The following is an 18,983-nucleotide window of genomic DNA, read 5'->3' on the forward strand; positions in this document are numbered from 1 at the left end:
TAACGGAAATATTTACGTCGACGCGAAAAAAGTGTGTTCTTAAATAAAGCTGATATAGACCTCCTACCCTAGATTCGAAATCAGTGCCTCGCGCATAGTCAATAGCGTTTACCCACTTCCTGCCGGAACTCCGAAAAAATAATGTCCATAATAATGGTAACCAACTATAGACGGCGCCCTACAGCAACCGATGGAGGCCGATTTTTCGGAGGTCACGTGCCGGAAGTGAGTAATCGCTTCGTTACAAAACCGTCAATCGGAAAGATCTCTGAATTTGAATCTAGGGAACTGAGTTCTATATTATTTTTGGCTTTATTGAATCCTCTATTGCACCCTACAAGTAATAGTATTAGCTATTTGTTAAAGCTAAGGAAAAATATATAAAAATATATTCCGGAACGTCTCGGTTTTGTAGGGCAAAGACTCAATTTCATGGTGTTTCAAAGAGCCCATTAAATAATGGTCATATTGTAATGATTTATACGTATTTCGTTCAAGGAAAGTACTAGAAGTTACGTAAATCAAATATTATGAAGGTGAAAATCCTTAGCGACGTTAGTATCGGGGGAAATTCGCCATGATAAAATACGTCAAACCACTTACAAATAAATGTAATTATTTAGTTATATTTATTTCTCTAGAAATTCTAAACAAACCTTAAAAAATCTATATTGATAGGATAAAGAAAATTTGTAAAATGAGAATCTTTAGGTTTTATTGTAATTATGCATATATATTTATATAGGCGTTCTATTAATTGCTCTAAAGATATTCTAAAGGAATTCTGTAGATATTCTATAGTATTTATACAGCGTTTGTCTATATCAACAACAAAGCGTATTCTGTAGAAATAAAGTCCATAAATTACTACAATTTAGTATTACCATACTTGGCTATAAATAGTTACCTGACAATGTTACCGTTGCTCAATCATTTCAGTAGAGCTAATTTGTAAATTTATATTAAAGTAAATAATTCTTTAAAAAGGGGAGATTTTAGCTTTTTGTATTAACTAGACCGAAAGTTTAATTAAATTAACAATTGTTGCATGGAAATTTTGAATTGAAAATTTAATGTTTTATTTCCAACTTCAAATATTATAATTTCTGCAAAAGTCTGGATTTATTGGAAACTTTTTAAATAAACATTCAAATCATTCTGAATATTCACTTGCGCATTCTGGTATAAATATTTCAACATGCTCAAAATGGAATGAAGTAACTTGCTATGCCCTATTTTTTCCACGTTCTAAATCGCTAAGACCTAACAAATAGCGTAAACGAAATCCATGTGTTCCATAAGGAAGGCTAACTTCGCCGCTGTGAAGCTTCATAATAACAATAAAAATAGTCAGCTATGCTAACACCCAAATCAGCTAGCGACTTTTAATACCTTTAATTCGGGCGGCGAGGTTGCATTGCGTAGGAGGGTGGTATCAACCCCTTCAAGGTTTTTATGGGAAACCGAAATACTCAGTGGAAAACCCCTTTAACCAGTGAGGAGAGAGAGCTTTGAAACTCCAGGCATATTTTTTGAGCTAGTCATTTCCTTGAATTAAACTTATAAAGGTTATACGTACCTAACTAAAAATGGATTTTGTTTGTCGAACAAAATGGACCCTTGAAACGGGGACAACTGCTTCCTATTTTAAGAGATAGTAATATATATTTAGGCATATAAATTGAGCTTCTCAAAACACAATTTTTTCCCCTTCTTTGCAAGATTTAATGATATACATATTACGACATATTTATCGCGATGTTTAACAAATGGCGCTGAAGAGCGTAACGTAAAATCAGTTCGGAATTTTTGCGTAAATTGGGAGGAAATAGTCGTCTACCGAAGATCGTTAACACATGGACATTACAAGTTGGGGATAGACATAAAGGGGTACATATATATCGCTGGTAAGCGGGGGCGGGAAGGGGGCGACGGGCAAAGCGGATTTTGAGTATAATTTGTGACTCCCTTAATGGCGTTGGCTGGGGCCGCGCTCGTATGATTAAACGAAGCAAAGGCTAATTACTATAAAAGGCATTCGGTAATTTTCCGAAAGTGTTAGTTAATATGGATAGATGGCGCCACGTCTATAATAGGCCATTTATCATTTCACGACATTTTCTATTTAGGCAGACGGTTTCTAGAAGTTAAGGATCACCGATCTTTTCGCTTCGCTTCGTGTACGCTGACTTTTCGGCTTCTTTAAACTTTCCCTCTGGCTGCAGCTGACGTCTTTCGCTCGTTTGCCCGAACCTTAACACCTTTTGTTATTAGTTGAAGGCTATTTAAATTTTCCGTTATGTTAACGCGGGAAGTATAACGATCTCGCGTCTTTGAAAGAATCTTCGCCGAAACTCCGGTAAATAAAGCAAGATCTCACCTGACACTGAAGATAACGGCGGCGGAAGTGTAAAGTTAAAGTAGCGTTACGATGAATCTAGATTACAAGTTGGCTTTCTCGTAGCGTTTTTGCAGCGCCGCCGTTGTCAAAGTTCAGCGGCAGAATGCGGAACTAATTCGGCAGTTCCTCTTTTGAACAGATTGACAGCGCCCCTTTAACATTCATTCGTTAAATAACTTCAACCAGGAGTGCTTCAACGCGTTACTTAGAACTGCCATAATCTAATTGTCTGGAAATAAGTGTATTAGTTGAACCAGTTGAGTCCGAAGTACATACCGGGCTCGCGTCTTCGGTAAATCAATGGCTTTTTAACACTGAAAAGTTTAATTCGTAACACACTTATAGCTGGGGCGTTTGGAGAAGAGTGCTAGTGAATCGTTGAGCTCCGAAACGAGCGTAAATTTTCCGTTAAAAGTTGGAGAGACTTTTAACCTAATTAGGTAGAGCTTAATGTATAATTATACTGTCCAAAATAGGCAAATGCGATATAAAGAACTGGGGTTTCGTTTACCACACCCTGAAGAGGTCTATACGTTGCCTATGCATTTAATTACGCAAAATTACCGTGAAATATTGCTTAGAACGGTAACTTCAGGCATTTGGAGAAAAATAATAGAAATTAACTTGAATATACGGCTCAGCATTATTCTTAATAAGCTCAACGATGTGGTTTTGTTTTTCAGATCCCGCGCCGGGAGGCTTTCCTCGTATATTTCCTCCTCAGTCCAACGCCTTGAGCGTTGAGAAAGCGACCAGCGCCAACCTGACGTGCAAGGCCGAAGGTGATCCCGAACCCACCATTGTATGGCTCAAAGACGCAGTGCCTGTAGATACGCTCAACCCTAGGTTTTCATTTTTACAAGGCTGTAAGTTATTGTTTCGATTTCAATTTCATTTTGTAGCTATCGTGAATGGTGAAATAGAATCTTAACGATATTTGAAAAGTCGGTGTTTGTTGTCGGACTTAATACTGCTAAGCCCCGCCTTAATTATACGTCAGTGTCGAGACATCTCTATCGCCGTTTTTTGACTAAATGAAGAGGAGAAATATGTACACATTCCTAAGCCCATTTCCTAAAATACCTAAAAGTACCTATTTTTCTTCAAGGTCCCTAATCTTGTAACTTGGTCACCTGTTTAGAGGCATTATAAGGTGTTGCCTTGGGTATTAGCTTATCTGATTATTATTATTATCTATCGTATAATCGAGATTTGGTCCCTAAAGTACCCTATTTTCATGAACTCCAGGGAATATCAGAATATGTTTATTGGTCTGCTCAAATAATCAAAGCTGGGGATTAACAATATAATAGTTGGAACATAGTACACAAGGTTTCACCACAAATTTGGAAACATTATTAAATCTAGGACAGAGTTTTGGAATTCAGTTGAAATAAAGAACGTTTTATAAGACGGTTAAGGTATTTTTAAAGAAAAATAACGCATATTGAGTATTTTCGAAGTAAAAATATAGTTTTGCGAGGCACGAGCTCGAAAGCTCCTGTTTTTAAACATGAATTAAAACTATATTTTTAGTTTGTGTAATTACTCTATTTTAAAAAATACCTTAACCGCCTTATACAAATTAAACCATGGAGAACAATATCTTGATTTACATTGATCCCTATTTCGTTCCTATTTTGAAAAATTTGGTCCCTATTTTAAAGTATTTTTATCCCAAACCCGTTTCACTTTTGAATCCCACCCACAACGACGACCCACAACGTTTCGCCAGATAGGGAAGGGAAGCGTAGTAAATAAATGCTCCTAGTAGCTATTATGAATTCTTTGATCAAATGCGAAATGAGAAGGTCTAAAAACAAAAGTTTATATTTTCCCCAAATTGTTTGATCTTTGCGTTGAATCAAGTCAATTTGGAATTTATAAATTTCTTTTGAAAAAAAGTCATGAATAAATTTTAAATATTTAGTCAAGACTAGAAATGTCATTGTAAACCAAGTTAAGTCTGTGTAATATAACGAGACGATTCTCCTCTTTACGGTTAATCTAAAAGCCAGTGATCCCCTTTAAGACGTTTCGTCTTTCATTAAAGAGATTTTTTGGGGACAAACTACCATTGATGTCTTCGTTGATGAAGATACATCACTATTTATTGTTTCGCCGCTTTGGTAATATTGTAATGGAACTCTTACCATTCAGAGCGTTTTCCCGCTATACTCCCAGCGTGCCTTACTAAGCGTTTTAAGACTTTTTTTTTTCTTTTTCCTGAGCCCTGCCCTCCCATTGATACGAAGAAAGAGACGAGATTCCAGCCATTAGATTTTTTTAGGCATCCGCAAACGTCTTTTAAGGCAAATGAAAAATGGCTTACAATTTCTTTTGTATCCTATTTTCTTTATCGCTCTCTCGTCCAATTTGCATTTGAAAAGCCGTTTTCTCCCAAAATACTTGTAGCTCTACTGCTTGAAAGCTTTCGCGACGTTCCCAGTAATAAAACCGATGCTGCCAAATCGGCATCCACTACCTTGCCATGGTGTTAAACGACGAAAATAGGCTTATACTGAGGGGTTTTGGTTTTCAATCTCCAATATATTAATACATGTATTCTCCCCGCAAATAAAAACTATTTTGTCAACAGGCTAATCAACAACAATATAATTCGTTAATGCCTCGCTTAAAGGGCCCACATGAATAATTTGAAAATTTCAGTCCCTTCCGTACCTCGTGATAGCAGATACAACCAATCAAATTCTCACGTGTTCAGTCCCGGTTTTTGAAATTCCAACGACTCCGTGGCTATTTTAAATATTGGTATAGCTTACCAACCAACGAATAACCGTTGCTTCTACCAGAATTTTAATGTAATTAGAAAAATGCAAAATTATTTGATGTCGGAAAATGCAAACGGGAAAGTTTACTTTTTTGGAGCTTTCGGTTGGTTTATAATGATCATTAATCGAAACTAGAAATTTTAATCGAGATACAAAATCAAGTTGTAATACTTTGGCTTAGTTACATGTAATGAAAATGACGTATAAAATGTTTATTAAATGGACATTTAAAATTTGCTTGGGAACATCAGCTTCAATGAAAGTCTTTATAAACTTGCAAATATAAGTATTTTTATGGTTAATATGTAAGGTTATATTGCCATCTGATCACAAAATGCAAATTTTTTTCAATATTGAATCAAAGCAATATGATAAAAGATTAATTTTTAAAATAGCTTAAATCAAATAGAGGTTTACCATTTATTCAATGGAAAATTGTGTTTAGTGGTGCGTTGATTGTTTCTTTTTAAATTTTACTAATAAACTTTTTTCATAATTATAATATTGATATTTATATTCTTACAGCAACTCTTCAGATAACAGATGCTCAACTCGAAGACCAAGGGCAGTACGAATGTTTGGCCGAAAATACCGTGGGAACCGCTGTTTCTGCCAACTCCAACGTTTACGTTAGAGGTGGGCCTAAACTACAGACCAAGAATTGACGCACCCTTTCTTAATTGTTCGTGGTAGTTGATACTTGAAATTATTTCGAAACAGTTCGTCGTGTGCCACCGTACTTTTCCATCGAACCAGAACCACTCTACGAAGTGGTTCCAGGGAGCAACTTGAATATCACCTGCGTGGCTGCCGGTTCGCCGTTACCTTTCATCAAGTGGCACAAGGGCTCCCAAGATTTTACCCCCGAAGACCCACCTCCGGTTGGCAAGAGTATTTTGAAGCTCGAAAATATCCGAGACAGTGGAAACTACACTTGCGTCGCCTCGTCCAATGTTGGACGAACCGAGGCTACGGCCCAAGTTATTGTGCAAGGTGAGATATATTTCGTTAAATTCACTCCTTCATTTTCCCTGACCTATTTGACAAACCAATGTACGGACAAAATTATATTTTTTATTCAATTCCGTTGCGGGATTGGTCGATCAGTCGGAAACTTGCATTCAGTCTGTGAAATTGGCATAGAAACTTTTATGTATTGTCGATAAAAAAATATATAAGTATATTTCTTATTCCTCGTTTAAAGTAAAATGGGATCATGTAAAACTTGCTGGCCTATTTTCAATCGAAAGTTTTTCTTCCAAAACTGCTCCAAAAATGGAAGTCGCTTTCATTTGAAATTGTAGAAATTGCCCATCTATTACTGCTAATTTAACTTTTCCAGAACTGGGTCAATTGAAAAACTAAATTTATACTACGAAGTGTGTTAGGGTGTGTGGAAGCGGCCCTTAGGTGTTATTAGTGGTCTTTGTTATTTGATACACCGTTAATCTCCTAATTTCTTTGAGGTCGTGGCGGAATGTGAGCGCATCTGTTTAAATAGCCTTGAGAAGTTTGATTTATAACCGCGCATATTCACGCAATTTCGTTAATAACGTTTTTACCTCTTTTTAATTATTTTTTATCGCGCTGGTGCTAATGGTCATTTCGGTTTTCGGGGGCTACAAACGTGACCATTTTTCTTTGTTTCTGTTTCAACACCTCCTTTTCTGTGTTTTTGGTGGGGTTGAAATATTTACGCGGCACACGAGGCGTGTGTTCCTCAATTGTTTTGGAATTCAAATATATTAAGGCTAAAAAAACTACAGAGTGGTGTTTATTTTTTCTCAATAAACACACGAGTGAAGGAATTTTCCTCTGGGGAATTTTCTAGTTTGAGAATGAAATGCAAAGTTTGTTGAGTTAACGACCAACTTTTAGGGACATATCTATTCTTCCGTCACGACCCCTTTATTTTAATATAGTGATGTCGTGACGTGTGACATTGAAACTTCGTTTAAACGTTTGACACTACTCTAAATAAATAACTTAATTTGATGTGTAAAGGGTTTAGTATATTCCTTTTTTTAAATTTTTAAGCTAGTTTCGACTTTTACATTCTTTAGTGTACCTTCCTGCGTAAAAAAATACATTATATTCTAAAAAGAGGATTAAAACTACCGTTGGTTTTAAGCAGTTTTAAAATACATGGCTCGTTGCATTTTAAAATATAGTTCGCCTAATCAGCTTACTTAGTCCTTAGCTGCTGGATTTTCGTCTGACGGTTAAACAGACGGTTTGCCATTTTAAAACTAATTAAATTAAAACCTAATTAAACCTCCCCACTCTTATCAATTACTCGAGTAATTGCTTAAATTACTACAAACGCGCGCTTTATTATTGTATCGGTTGGTTAAATTTTGACGTTTTGAAGAAGTATTAACTCTAATGAGCAAATTCATAAACTCGAGAAAAATATAATATATTTAGCAGAATTTAGAATATCTTGAATATGTTGTTTTGACGGAGACTAATAATTAAATAATTTAACGTAATATTGATCAGCTCTACCTCGACCACCGAAAGATGTCCAGATATCGGACGTGACCCCGACTTCCATCCGGATATCGTGGTCTTACGAGCCGGCTTCGGACGACATTCAGTATTACGTCATTCAGTTCAAGCCTAAACACGGGATGCAAGATCACAGCGAAATCAGCGGCATCAAGGACACTTTCACCACCATTCGAGATTTGAGCCCGTACACGGAATACGAATTTTACGTCATAGCGGTCAACGCTCTTGGTCGAGGTTCTCCCAGTAATCCTGGAGTAGTAACCACGGGAGAAACGCGTAAGTCCTTATTATTATCATTATTCGTTAATAACGGCACAGTGCGTATCACACGTTTTGATATCAAGCACTTGTATTAATTGATATTTAATTATAATAATACGAATATAAACGGATAAAGGTTGTTTTTTTGAAAATAATTGGATTAATATATCACTGTTCACTGTTTTGCTTTCACGACTAAAATTTAAGTGGACCCATCAGGATTTATCCGTAAGTTCTCATCCGCACCGCTGACCTATAGTTTATATTAGCACCAATTAGAATCACTTTCGCAAGGGACAATTCTTTACACATTTTGACCTTTTTTATAATTCCTTTTTGCAAATATATTTTGACCGCGGTCTCAATTTTTTTCTCTGCATGAAAATCACTTTTTTTCCTCCACTATTTTTTACACTTCGGCCATTAACTCTTCGAATGGCATGTAACTTGCTTGTCTCTAAATATATGAAACACTTCTTCGCCTTAAAGCATTTCATTTTAAATAGTCTATCTCTCTCTGAAATCTTTGAATCTCCCGTTTCTCTGAAAATAAAAACGTCTATCAAATAGAACAACCAAGAATCTAATTGACTTTTGTAAAATCGCCATTATAAACGTTTAACGCTTTTGATGATGTTTTCACTTCTATAAGCTCTTAGTTTTTTAGGTAGAGGCGAAGTTGTCAAAGACGTAAAACGTTTTTCTTAAAACGATTCCTAATAAACTCGCGCAAACCCGTAATCTTAAACTAAACCGGTAGTTTATAGAAGTAGAAATCCTAAATTTCGTGTTAGTGGAATGGTAGGATTCCTAAGTAGAATCACTGTTGGTATGGTAGAGAGCAACCGGGTGACACTCTTTCCTCTATTTACAACTTTCACTTCCCAACCAAACTTCTCGAAAGACGCTTGCTGTGTGTAACTTTTCTTGAGAATGTGCTATGTTTCGATCTAAGGAATTTCTCCGCAGTGAGACTCACGAATGATGGAATAACCCGTCTTCTAACATCGTGCCGAAGTCTTATCGGTACTTGTTTTGTTTCGCAGGACCTGGTAGCGCTCCGCGTAACGTCGCCGCTCGTCCAATTAGTTCTAGTACGATTGTCGTCAAGTGGGACCCGCCGAAGGAACCAAATGGACAAGTTACGGTACGTTTCCTTTTCTATTAAATCAAGAGGCCCATTAACGCGACGCGTTCCAATTTTATTGAACGTACCATTCTGACTTATACTCGTATCAACTCGGCCGTTTCTTTTAGGGTTATAAATTGTATTACACGACGCAACCGACGCTCCCCATCGACGCGTGGACGGTAGAAACGTTAGGCAATGGAAATCTCATGACCATAAGCGGATTAACCACGCACGCCATCTACACCATCAGAGTTCGCGCTTTTACCAGTCGCGGTTTTGGGCCGTTATCGGCGCCAGTTCAAGTCAAAACTCAACAAGGAGGTACGTGAACCAATTTTAAGCCGTGAAGAGCTAACGAACTTACGAACTATTTTAACGCAGTTCCTAGTCAACCGAACAATATCCGGGTAGTTCCGACATCTTCGTCCACCATCCAAGTCTCGTGGTCGAAGCCGTCGGACGCTAGCACCGATAACATAATCGGCTACGAAATCTACTGGAACGACACTTTCACCCAAAGTTCTTATCACAAACCCATTCCCGACGTCGAGTCCTACACGCTGACCGACCTGTATCCGGATACCGTCTATTACATTTGGGTCTCCGCCAAATCGATCCAAGGAGAAGGAGCCGCTACTACTCCCATCGCGGCCAGGACGGAACAGTACGGTGAGTCTGCAGTGATTGCATTTGCCCAGACGCTATCTTACTCCTATAGCTATAGTCATTTTCTCAAGTTGATTATTGGAGAAAAACGGACGGTACACGTTTGAATTTAGTCGCGTTTTCTTTTACCAACAATACGCAAAAAGATAATACAATTAACACCCGATCGAGATATGGTAGTATGTGGTTTGGGTTTGAGGACTACCTGGAAGAAGAAACCTTATGTCGAAAGGTTAAGTGGTGCATGACATGATCCAAAATAAATGGTCCGAAGGTTGCCAGCTATTCATTCGGCTATAGTATCTCTCTCTCTCTCTCTCTCCCTGTTCACTCCCACGTCACCCCGTTATTCGCTTTTATACACATTCAAGTCCGATCTATAAATTTTTCCCTTTTTAAAAGTTTTTGCTTTTGGATCGACTCTTCTCTCTCTCTATTAAAATTTTTCTCGACTATATACCGATTGGTCCCATCCGTCTCTTGATCTTTTCTGGCATGAAAACAAATCACTTTGAAATTTCTCTCTCATTCTCTCTTAGATTTGACTTTTTCCGTATTATGGTCACGTCACTTTTGAGCACATTCGATTCTAGTTCAATGTGCACGATATGCTACTCTCACTCGGCCCTTTTCGTCTCTTTTATCAGTGTATTTCCGAGTGCCTCCAAATAATATGACCGTGTTCCCTTAACACGCGCGACCTTTTTAAAATACATAAATGTGTGTATTTCTGCCGACCCTAAACATAAACGAATACGTTTAGATCGTTGAGGTTCTAAGCCGTAAACGCTACAGTTGATTATTTTCGAAAACGTCTTCAGGCCAAATCGAGTGTTAAATGATCTCTGTTACAGACTAGCCAAGGTCGGGGAGATTGAGCGGCTGAAGGGTTCTCATAAATCTTTGTTTCATATCCATTTTGATACGTTCAGTTTGCTCAGTCTCAACCGAGGGGGTTGGGGGCGCAAATAAGCGTATTCATTTTTAACATCAAATGCATTTTTCACAAAGCTTTTTTGTTTTGCAATTTTTTACAGTTTATTGAATGACAAAAAGCACGTAGTTTTTTATACATTTTACAAAAACCTGTTAAGAGCCCGAAATTTTTATTTGGATTTTTGCCTCACCTTTTGTTATCTCTTTCCCATTTTTTGGTGCTTTTTACTCTCTCTGTGGTCACCCTTTGCCACCACCTTGACCTGCACACTCACAGTACCGAGCGCCCCACCCCAAAACGTAGACGGCACCAGTGTAGACTCCCGATCCTTGAAAATATCCTGGGAGCCTCCACCCCGAGAGAAACAAAATGGCATCATCACCTACTATAAAATCAAATACCAGAAAGCGGAACTCGGCACGGATCCCGGCAAAGCCACGCAAATCGAAGTCAAAGCCAACGAGAAGTCGTACGTCATGACGGGCCTGGAGAAGTGGACCGAGTACCGAGTTTGGGTTCTGGCGGGCACCTCCGTCGGAGATGGACCCCTCTCTCGTGGCATAGTATTGAAAACTGACGAAGATGGTACGCATTCATTTGTTTCTTAATATTCTACACAACCAGAATCCTATAACCCTTCCTCTCGTTAGAAATATCTAATTGTAAAGCATGTTTAGTGTTGCATGTTCACCAGAGGAAGCTGGCAACCGTATCCTACAATTAAAAGGGTTTTATTGATCATTTACGCTTCAACCCGTCAATCTTACGACGCGTTCTGTCTCGAGGGCTTAAAATTGTCTTTGTTCCGTAATTAGTCCCTGGGGAACCTCGTTCAATCAAAGTCGTAGCTTTGAACAGTACCGCCATCAATGTCCGATGGAAACCGCCGAGCAACCGAGACCGCAACGGGCTCATTCGTGGCTATCAAATCCACGTCCACGAGTTGCTGAAAGGAGGCGACATGGTCAACGAGCCTCTACGCTTCGACGTCTCCGACGAAGAAGCCGACGATTTCAACGTCACCGGCCTCCAACCGGACACGGAGTATTCGGTTCAAGTAGCCGCTTTCACGCGGAAAGGCGACGGAACCCGAAGTTACCCGAAAAGCGTTCGAACTCTCGGCGGAGGTAATAGACGAGCCTTTTTTCTGTAATATATGTCGATGATGTTAATTTTCCCTGGGGTTTCAGTACCGACCAGACCAGACATGACGGTGCATATAATCGACGAAGAGCCGCATTTAACCGTTGAAGTTCGCTGGCATAAACCGTCGCACACGTATGGCGCTTTGCAGGGATATCGCTTGAAATACAAACGCAACGATTCCATCGAATTCCAAGAAGTAGAAATTGCGCCCATGGAAAATCACATTACATTAGATGATTTAGGTTAGAAACTTCATCTCAATTGACTTTTTATTAAACGGCATTAAATGGTTGTGAAACTTAATCTACGCTCCTCTATGTTTACACTAATAGACCGTGGAGCTAGATACGAAGTTCATTTAGCCGGTAAAAATAACGTGGGATGGGGTCAAGACGCCATTGAATACATAGATACACCGGAAGGAAGTGGGTAGCGAATAAATTTTTGTCCCCCACTTTTTAGCGTAGCATCGTATTAATTTCTTTTTATTTCCCGAAAGTTCCTAAGGCTGCTCCGTTGAATGTGAAACATCGCCTGCAAAGTCCAACCACTTTGGTCGTCAGTTGGGAACCACCTCCGCCGCAAAAAACCAACGGACACGTTATTCTTTACGGATACCTTTTCCAAAAGACTTCGGACGTCTATCCCTCAGATAAAAACACCACGTCCAATAGGATAGTCATTAGGTATGATCGCGGACAATATCGCCAAAAGCTAGGGTTTTACATCAAACGTTAACTGAGGCGTTGTTTGTTCCAGCTTATTGGATGAGAACACTGAGTACTTCTTCCAAGTACGAGCGTACACTAGCATGGGTGGAGGACCATTTAGCGATAAGGTCGCGATACAGACACCGGGTGACGTGCCACCGGCTCCCTCAAGCGTCCAAGCCATGGCTACTTCGGAACAGTCCGTCGAAGTGTGGTGGGACGAAGTTCCGTACTTCAAAGATATTCTAGGCTATCAAGTATCTATTCGACATATCACGTACTTCGGTAGTAAACGCTAATCGGCTAAAACATTTTTCCTTTGAAGATTTTGTACATTCAAACACCGGAGGAAGACTTAGATCAATGGAAAAGTAAAAACGTTCCTTTAACCTGGTCCGCCGAAGTAAATGGACTGGAGTCCAACACGATGTACGCCGTCAGAGTCGCGGCTTTAACGAAAATTGGTCTTGGTAGACTTTCCGAGCTCGTAACTATTAAAGTTAAGCCAATAGGTACGACCTGTTTTATTTTACTTTTCTACCTCAACCGTGACTAACTAGATTTCGTTTGAAGACGTGCCCATCGGCTTACGAGCGCATGGCGTTACAACGCACAGCATGGATTTGTCTTGGAAACCTCCGGTGCATTTAGACCCCATTAAATACATGGTAGGTTTTTTTCTCTTATCGCTATATAAAGCGTTGTTTCTGCATAAATTACCAATTGATCAATCGTTAGATATCTTACGGGGCGCACAAAGAATTCTACGATAGTCAAGGCAAAGTTCACGTACTGAACATTCCATTCCAAAAAGTGTTTTTGTCCGCCGAAAACACTAGTTACACAATCGGGCATTTGATGCCCTTCACAAGTTACCAAGTGAATATAACGGCAGTTCCGCCGGACGAAAATTTCCGTCCCGCAGCGAAAATTACAGTGACTACAGCGATGGCTGGTAAGCCGAGACAGTCGTTACTTACATCGTAGTATTTGGTCTTAAAATATGATGTTTATATTTCTAGCCCCAACACCCATGGTTAAGCCCGATTTTATAAGTGTCAACGAAAATCATATAACCGTCATTTTACCTCAAGCTTCGGAAGAATATGGGCCAATTAGTCACTACTATCTAGTTGTCGTCCCTGAAGAGTTCGCTAACAAAGAAACCGATTCCTATACCATAGATGAGGTGCGTCTAGAGATTTCTTATCAACGTACATAAATCCTCTTAAACGTATAATCTAACGTATCCTATAGTTAATGTCAACACCCGATAACGAACGAGGGCCTTACATCGCGGCGAAGTTTCACCGCAGATCCCACCCTTCGAAATTCGAATTGGGAGACAACAAATATTACTCGGATTTCTTAAATCGACGACTATTGAGGAGCGAAAAGTACAGGATATTTGTCAGGGCGGTCGTAGACACGTCGCACAAGGTAATTCGTAGGAAACATCGAGATTTAATGACGCGTAGGCTAGACTGTAAATTTGATCTTGCGCATTTAGAGTTTGTATACGAGCAGTCCTTTCTCGGAAGTTTTGAGTTTGGATATGGCGTCGGCCTTGCCTTCCGCCGTCGATATACCGAACATTTCCGACGGCAAGGATAAAGTGGACAATCCAGACATGGACCGAATTGAAAATAGCGTCAATAAAGCCGACTTATTGTGGATCATTGGTCCCGTCATCATCATTCTCGTGATGGTTGTCTGTTTGATTGGATTGTGGTTCGTTAAAAAGTAAGACGCTCGTATTACGACAACGCATTGATTGGCGACGTAACAAGCTTTAATATTGTTAGTAGGAGAAGAGATACTTATAAATCCCCCGCTGGCGACACGACGATGAAATTGCTAAATATCAACTCGAACGAGCGCGAAATAACCATTCATCCGTCTGATCCTGTCGAATCGAGGCGCCTCAATTACCAAACACCGGCCATGATCAGCCATCCACCGATTCCCGTTACGGAACTAGCGAATCACATCGAACGGTTGAAATCGAACGACAATTTGTTATTTTCCCAGGAGTATGAGGTAAGAACGTTAGTTATTCCATCAAATTGCACCGTCTAACTTCCGGTTATCCAGTCCATAGAGCCTGGTCAACAATTTACGTGGGAAAACTCCAATTTGGAGGCCAATAAACCCAAAAATCGCTACGCTAACGTGATCGCTTACGATCACAGTCGCGTGGTGCTGCAAACGCTGGAGGGTGTTTCGGGGTCCGATTACGTCAACGCGAACTATTGCGATGGATATCGTAAACAGAACGCTTATATCGCCACCCAAGGTCCGCTTCCGGAAACGTTTGGTGATTTTTGGAGGATGGTTTGGGAGCAACGCAGTGCCACGATTCTTATGATGACGAAGCTCGAGGAGCGGGCCAGGACAAAAGTAGGCTCTTAAAGAATTTTACCTTCTAATGTAGTTCAGCGTATATAACCCTATTTTTCGTGCCGTTACAGTGCGATCAGTATTGGCCCAATAGGGGTACCGAAGTTTTTGGGAGCATTCACGTTTCGTTAGTGGACGTACAAGAATTAGCCACTTATTGTATTAGGACTTTTCAAATTAAGAGGGTACGATCGTTTTTTGAATAGAATTTTTAAAAGAAATATGCTTATTCTCCTATTTGTCATTATCGAACAGAGTGCCGGAATTGAGCAACGAGATATAAAACAATTCCAGTTTACGGCGTGGCCCGATCACGGCGTTCCAGATCACCCAACTCCGTTTTTAGTTTTCCTTAGAAGAGTTAGGAATATGAATCCTCCGGATGCGGGGCCCATGATAGTTCACTGCAGGTAGGTTCTCTGTGAAACCTCGATTCGTTTTAAGTCTTCATTTTCTCAATAAGAAACCTTCGTTACCACTTAGCGCCGGAGTTGGTCGGACAGGATGCTTCGTGGTCATCGACTCCATGCTGGAAAGGATAAAACATAAAGACACGATAGACATTTATGGTCACGTGACTTGCCTTAGGGCGCAACGAAATTACATGGTCCAAACGGAAGACCAGTATATTTTTATTCACGACGCTGTTCTGGAAGCGGTCATTGCCGGAAACACGGAAATCGCCGCCTGTAATCTATACGCTCACATTCAAGCTCTCATGCAAGTTGTTCCAGACGAAAATTGCACTGGAATAGAGTTAGAATTTAAAGTAATTACTCATTAAAACGAATTTTAATCCGCTATTCGATATTTACGCCTCCGTATTGAAACAGAAATTATCGTCCATGAAAACAACACCCAACAAATTTATCACTGCGAATTTGCCAGTAAACAAATTGAAAAACAGACTCATGAACATTTTGCCTTGTAAGTTTTAAACCTAAAATTAGAATTTTCTCTAATGAATGGCGTCTTATAATTGAATCTTTTCGTCAAAGATGAAGCAACTCGGGTGTGCTTGCAACCCATACGAGGAGTCGAAGGCTCGGACTACATAAATGCGAGTTATATAGATGTAAGTGTTGAATCGGTTTTGTCGCTAACAACGTTTAGGCAATAGGCAAACGTCCACGTTAAACTGAGATGAAACCTTTTAAATCCAAACAGGGCTACAGGTATCGAAGCGCGTACATAGCGACTCAAGGTCCTATTGGCGATACTACGGAGGACTTTTGGAGGATGTTATGGGAACATAACTGTAACATTGTTGTAATGCTAACTAACCTCAAGGAAATGGGCAGGGTATGTTTCGACGTTCCATAGCCCGGCGAAACATTCTAGTCATTGATCAAAACGCTATTCATTCATTATAGGAAAAATGTCATCAATATTGGCCAAATGAAAGATCTCAAAGATATTTATATTTCGTTGTGGACCCAATAACGGAGTACAATATGCCTCAATATATTTTACGGGAGTTCAAAGTGACGGATGCGCGGGTACGTCTTAAACGTTTATGGCGTAGCTTAACAATTACTAAATCTAAATGGAATTTCCTCGCGGTCCCAGGATGGTCAATCGAGGACGATACGACAGTTTCATTACGTTGACTGGCCTGAGCAGGGTGTTCCTAAACCAGGAGACGGTTTTATCGACTTTATAGGTCAAGTCCATAAGACGAAGGAACAGTTCGGTCAAGAGGGTCCCATATCGGTTCATTGCAGGTAGGAATGATCTAGCCGTACAACTTAAAGGCGGCGAATAACGACTTACCCGTAAATCATTTGTATGTTTAGCGCTGGTGTTGGTCGAACGGGCGTTTTCATAACCTTGAGCATAGTGCTGGAACGCATGCAATACGAGGGTGTAGTAGACATGTTCCAAACGGTCAGAACGTTACGTACGCAAAGGCCCGGAATGGTTCAAACGGAGGTAAGACTCGTCGGAAATTTGAAACGAAAAACATCCTCTGAAATGTTTTCTTCGAAATCTTATTATAAATAGGACCAGTATCAGTTTTGCTACAATGCAGCGTTAGAGTATCTCGGATCCTTTGATCATTATGCGCATTGAAGCTATGCACTCCCAAAGTTACCGGTAAGTCGAACGGGCGTTCCGCCAGCAAACGTCTCTCCGCCATGAGTCCCTATAATAATAGGTACTGTACGGGACATCTAACTTCCAAAAACGGGCAGTCGTTAGCTGGATTTTTATTTTAAGTTCCTCAAAAACGAAACGGGCGCTTCTGGAGTCATACTTTGACGCCCAAAGACATTCCAAGTTCTAACACAATATTCGCGCCTCGTTTCACGAAAGACTCTCTTTTTTAAAGTATTATTGAAGAAATTTAAGCGCACGAGAAAAGAAAGTTTTATTGATCTTGCCTTATATCGTTTAAACTGGTCATTTTTATGGTAATTTCCCGCATAATGTGTTTTCCGCTAAATGAATTTTAAGAAATCAACGAAAAACCTTTTGAGCTTAGATGTCTCTAATTATCGGTCCAGCGCGCGCGTGTGCTAATTGAGGACGACTCGTTGCGAGTTATGTTAAAAGCAAACGCGAATTTAAGTCGTGTGCCTGCAAACACAAAACACATTTGCTACGGAAAAACTCGTAGTAAGAAAGGAATTTAAAAAGCTCAAAAACTTTTTAAGGAATTAATGTTTTATAAGACTAGACAGAATGAGCTTAGGGTATTTTTGTTCTTGAGTTTGTACGAGCGTAATTACTGTAATTTTGATTTGCGCGACGTTTGTTCATGTAGAATCTGAAACGTTGGTACCGTAAGATGGTACAATATCGTGGGAAATTCCGAAATTTTTAATTTTCTTTCCAAGGAAGCTAAATTATTAAAACTTCTCAAAATTGTTATTAGCGAGGAATATAATATTTCTAAATTATTTCATTTCTGTTAAGTAAACGCTGAACCTTAATACTTTCTTAAACGTGTGGCATATCATCATGTCTTCCATTGAAGATTTTAAGATGTTTTGATAAAATTCTTCGGTCAAAAATTTTGAAAGCGTTACTCTCTATTTTAAAGAGAACTCTATATCGCTTAAGTGAAATGCCCAAGTCCATTTTTCGATTTATGTTTTGGCAACTTATACGATTTTAAGACATTTCTTCGTGTTCAGCTAGGATGTGTAAAAAACTGTATAGATCCGATATTTTCAATGTAAACTGGACATAGCGTTATTTATTTTTTAATTCGTCAAATTTAAAATTTTATTTTGTTCCAAATGGTTTTTATAACACTCCCGTATATAAAACGCCTACTTTTCTAAACCTTTAACAACAAGGCATAGTTTACTTAAAGACTCTTAGTTTCTCATTTGTTTGAAATTCCAAAATTCTTAAATCAGAATCAGAGAGATATATTGCGGGTGAAAATGTAACCTTTTTTCATCAAAATAAAAAAGTTCCTACAGCCAATATATTATATCTCCCTCAAGACTGCAACGGTCTGCTATTATTAATTAACATTCGTCCGTGATAAGTAAAATAAAAAGTCTTCTGAACGGAATTTTGGTCTTGCGAAAGTGCGGAAGAAAGAATGATTCATTAAAAAGAAAAACAAATCTTAAAACTTTTTAACCGTTGTGCCTAATTTATTATCGGCACTTTTACCCCCACAAAAAGGTAAATAATGGACCAAAGTTAAGTGTACTTCGGTGTATTATTGGTGTATCTCAACAACAACAAAAAAGACTGTCAAAAAACTATGTTGTACAGTAAACAATAACATAATTATTTGTATTTTTTTATGCTGTTGTAAATTTAAACAGTGCATTTACATCTCATTCCAAAAATTAAACAAGCTGCTAAAAATATTCGTTTTAATATTTGTAGAGGTTTACAAAATGTTAAAGATTTATTTTAATTTTTAAAAAAGGTGTATTGAATAGCGTTTTCCATTTGATTGCTTGAGATTATCTCCCAATCCGTCTCTGAGCTCGCCCCGATCGCCTAGAGGTCTAGAGTAAAACCGCAAATGGAACATTCCACGAACATATTCGCG

At 39.1% G+C, this 18,983-nt stretch overlaps 1 protein-coding gene across 4 annotated transcripts in view; it reads left to right on the forward strand.

Annotated features, from left to right (window-relative positions):
- Positions 1 to 18,779, forward strand: part of LOC149947480 (tyrosine-protein phosphatase Lar-like) — an 88,420-nt gene extending 69,641 nt beyond the window's left edge. For 3 of the 4 annotated variants that reach the window (XM_090172923.1, XM_090172924.1, XM_090172927.1), the window contains 31 exons: positions 3,085 to 3,267; positions 5,719 to 5,829; positions 5,914 to 6,186; positions 7,696 to 7,983; positions 9,015 to 9,115; positions 9,226 to 9,421; positions 9,482 to 9,769; positions 10,980 to 11,288; positions 11,519 to 11,830; positions 11,894 to 12,091; positions 12,182 to 12,274; positions 12,349 to 12,535; positions 12,609 to 12,816; positions 12,885 to 13,071; positions 13,133 to 13,227; positions 13,298 to 13,514; positions 13,582 to 13,748; positions 13,817 to 13,999; positions 14,070 to 14,302; positions 14,365 to 14,599; positions 14,654 to 14,959; positions 15,031 to 15,144; positions 15,215 to 15,369; positions 15,443 to 15,728; positions 15,793 to 15,886; positions 15,958 to 16,034; positions 16,127 to 16,261; positions 16,333 to 16,458; positions 16,529 to 16,683; positions 16,756 to 16,891; positions 16,964 to 18,779. In XM_090172923.1, the coding sequence (XP_090029049.1) occupies positions 3,085 to 3,267; positions 5,719 to 5,829; positions 5,914 to 6,186; positions 7,696 to 7,983; positions 9,015 to 9,115; positions 9,226 to 9,421; positions 9,482 to 9,769; positions 10,980 to 11,288; positions 11,519 to 11,830; positions 11,894 to 12,091; positions 12,182 to 12,274; positions 12,349 to 12,535; positions 12,609 to 12,816; positions 12,885 to 13,071; positions 13,133 to 13,227; positions 13,298 to 13,514; positions 13,582 to 13,748; positions 13,817 to 13,999; positions 14,070 to 14,302; positions 14,365 to 14,599; positions 14,654 to 14,959; positions 15,031 to 15,144; positions 15,215 to 15,369; positions 15,443 to 15,728; positions 15,793 to 15,886; positions 15,958 to 16,034; positions 16,127 to 16,261; positions 16,333 to 16,458; positions 16,529 to 16,683; positions 16,756 to 16,891; positions 16,964 to 17,032 (5,717 nt within the window). In that variant the 3' untranslated portion in view covers positions 17,033 to 18,779. The remainder of the gene's footprint in view (positions 1 to 3,084; positions 3,268 to 5,718; positions 5,830 to 5,913; positions 6,187 to 7,695; positions 7,984 to 9,014; positions 9,116 to 9,225; positions 9,422 to 9,481; positions 9,770 to 10,979; positions 11,289 to 11,518; positions 11,831 to 11,893; positions 12,092 to 12,181; positions 12,275 to 12,348; positions 12,536 to 12,608; positions 12,817 to 12,884; positions 13,072 to 13,132; positions 13,228 to 13,297; positions 13,515 to 13,581; positions 13,749 to 13,816; positions 14,000 to 14,069; positions 14,303 to 14,364; positions 14,600 to 14,653; positions 14,960 to 15,030; positions 15,145 to 15,214; positions 15,370 to 15,442; positions 15,729 to 15,792; positions 15,887 to 15,957; positions 16,035 to 16,126; positions 16,262 to 16,332; positions 16,459 to 16,528; positions 16,684 to 16,755; positions 16,892 to 16,963) is intronic. The other variant, XM_090172925.1, reaches the window with a different exon arrangement.
- Positions 18,780 to 18,983: the final 204 nt, after the last annotated feature.

The sequence above is a fragment of the Leiobunum rupestre genome, chromosome 4 (genome assembly GCF_980474605.1).
Source record: "Leiobunum rupestre chromosome 4, qqLeiRupe1.1.hap1, whole genome shotgun sequence".
Taxonomy (NCBI): Eukaryota; Metazoa; Arthropoda; class Arachnida; order Opiliones; family Sclerosomatidae; genus Leiobunum; species Leiobunum rupestre.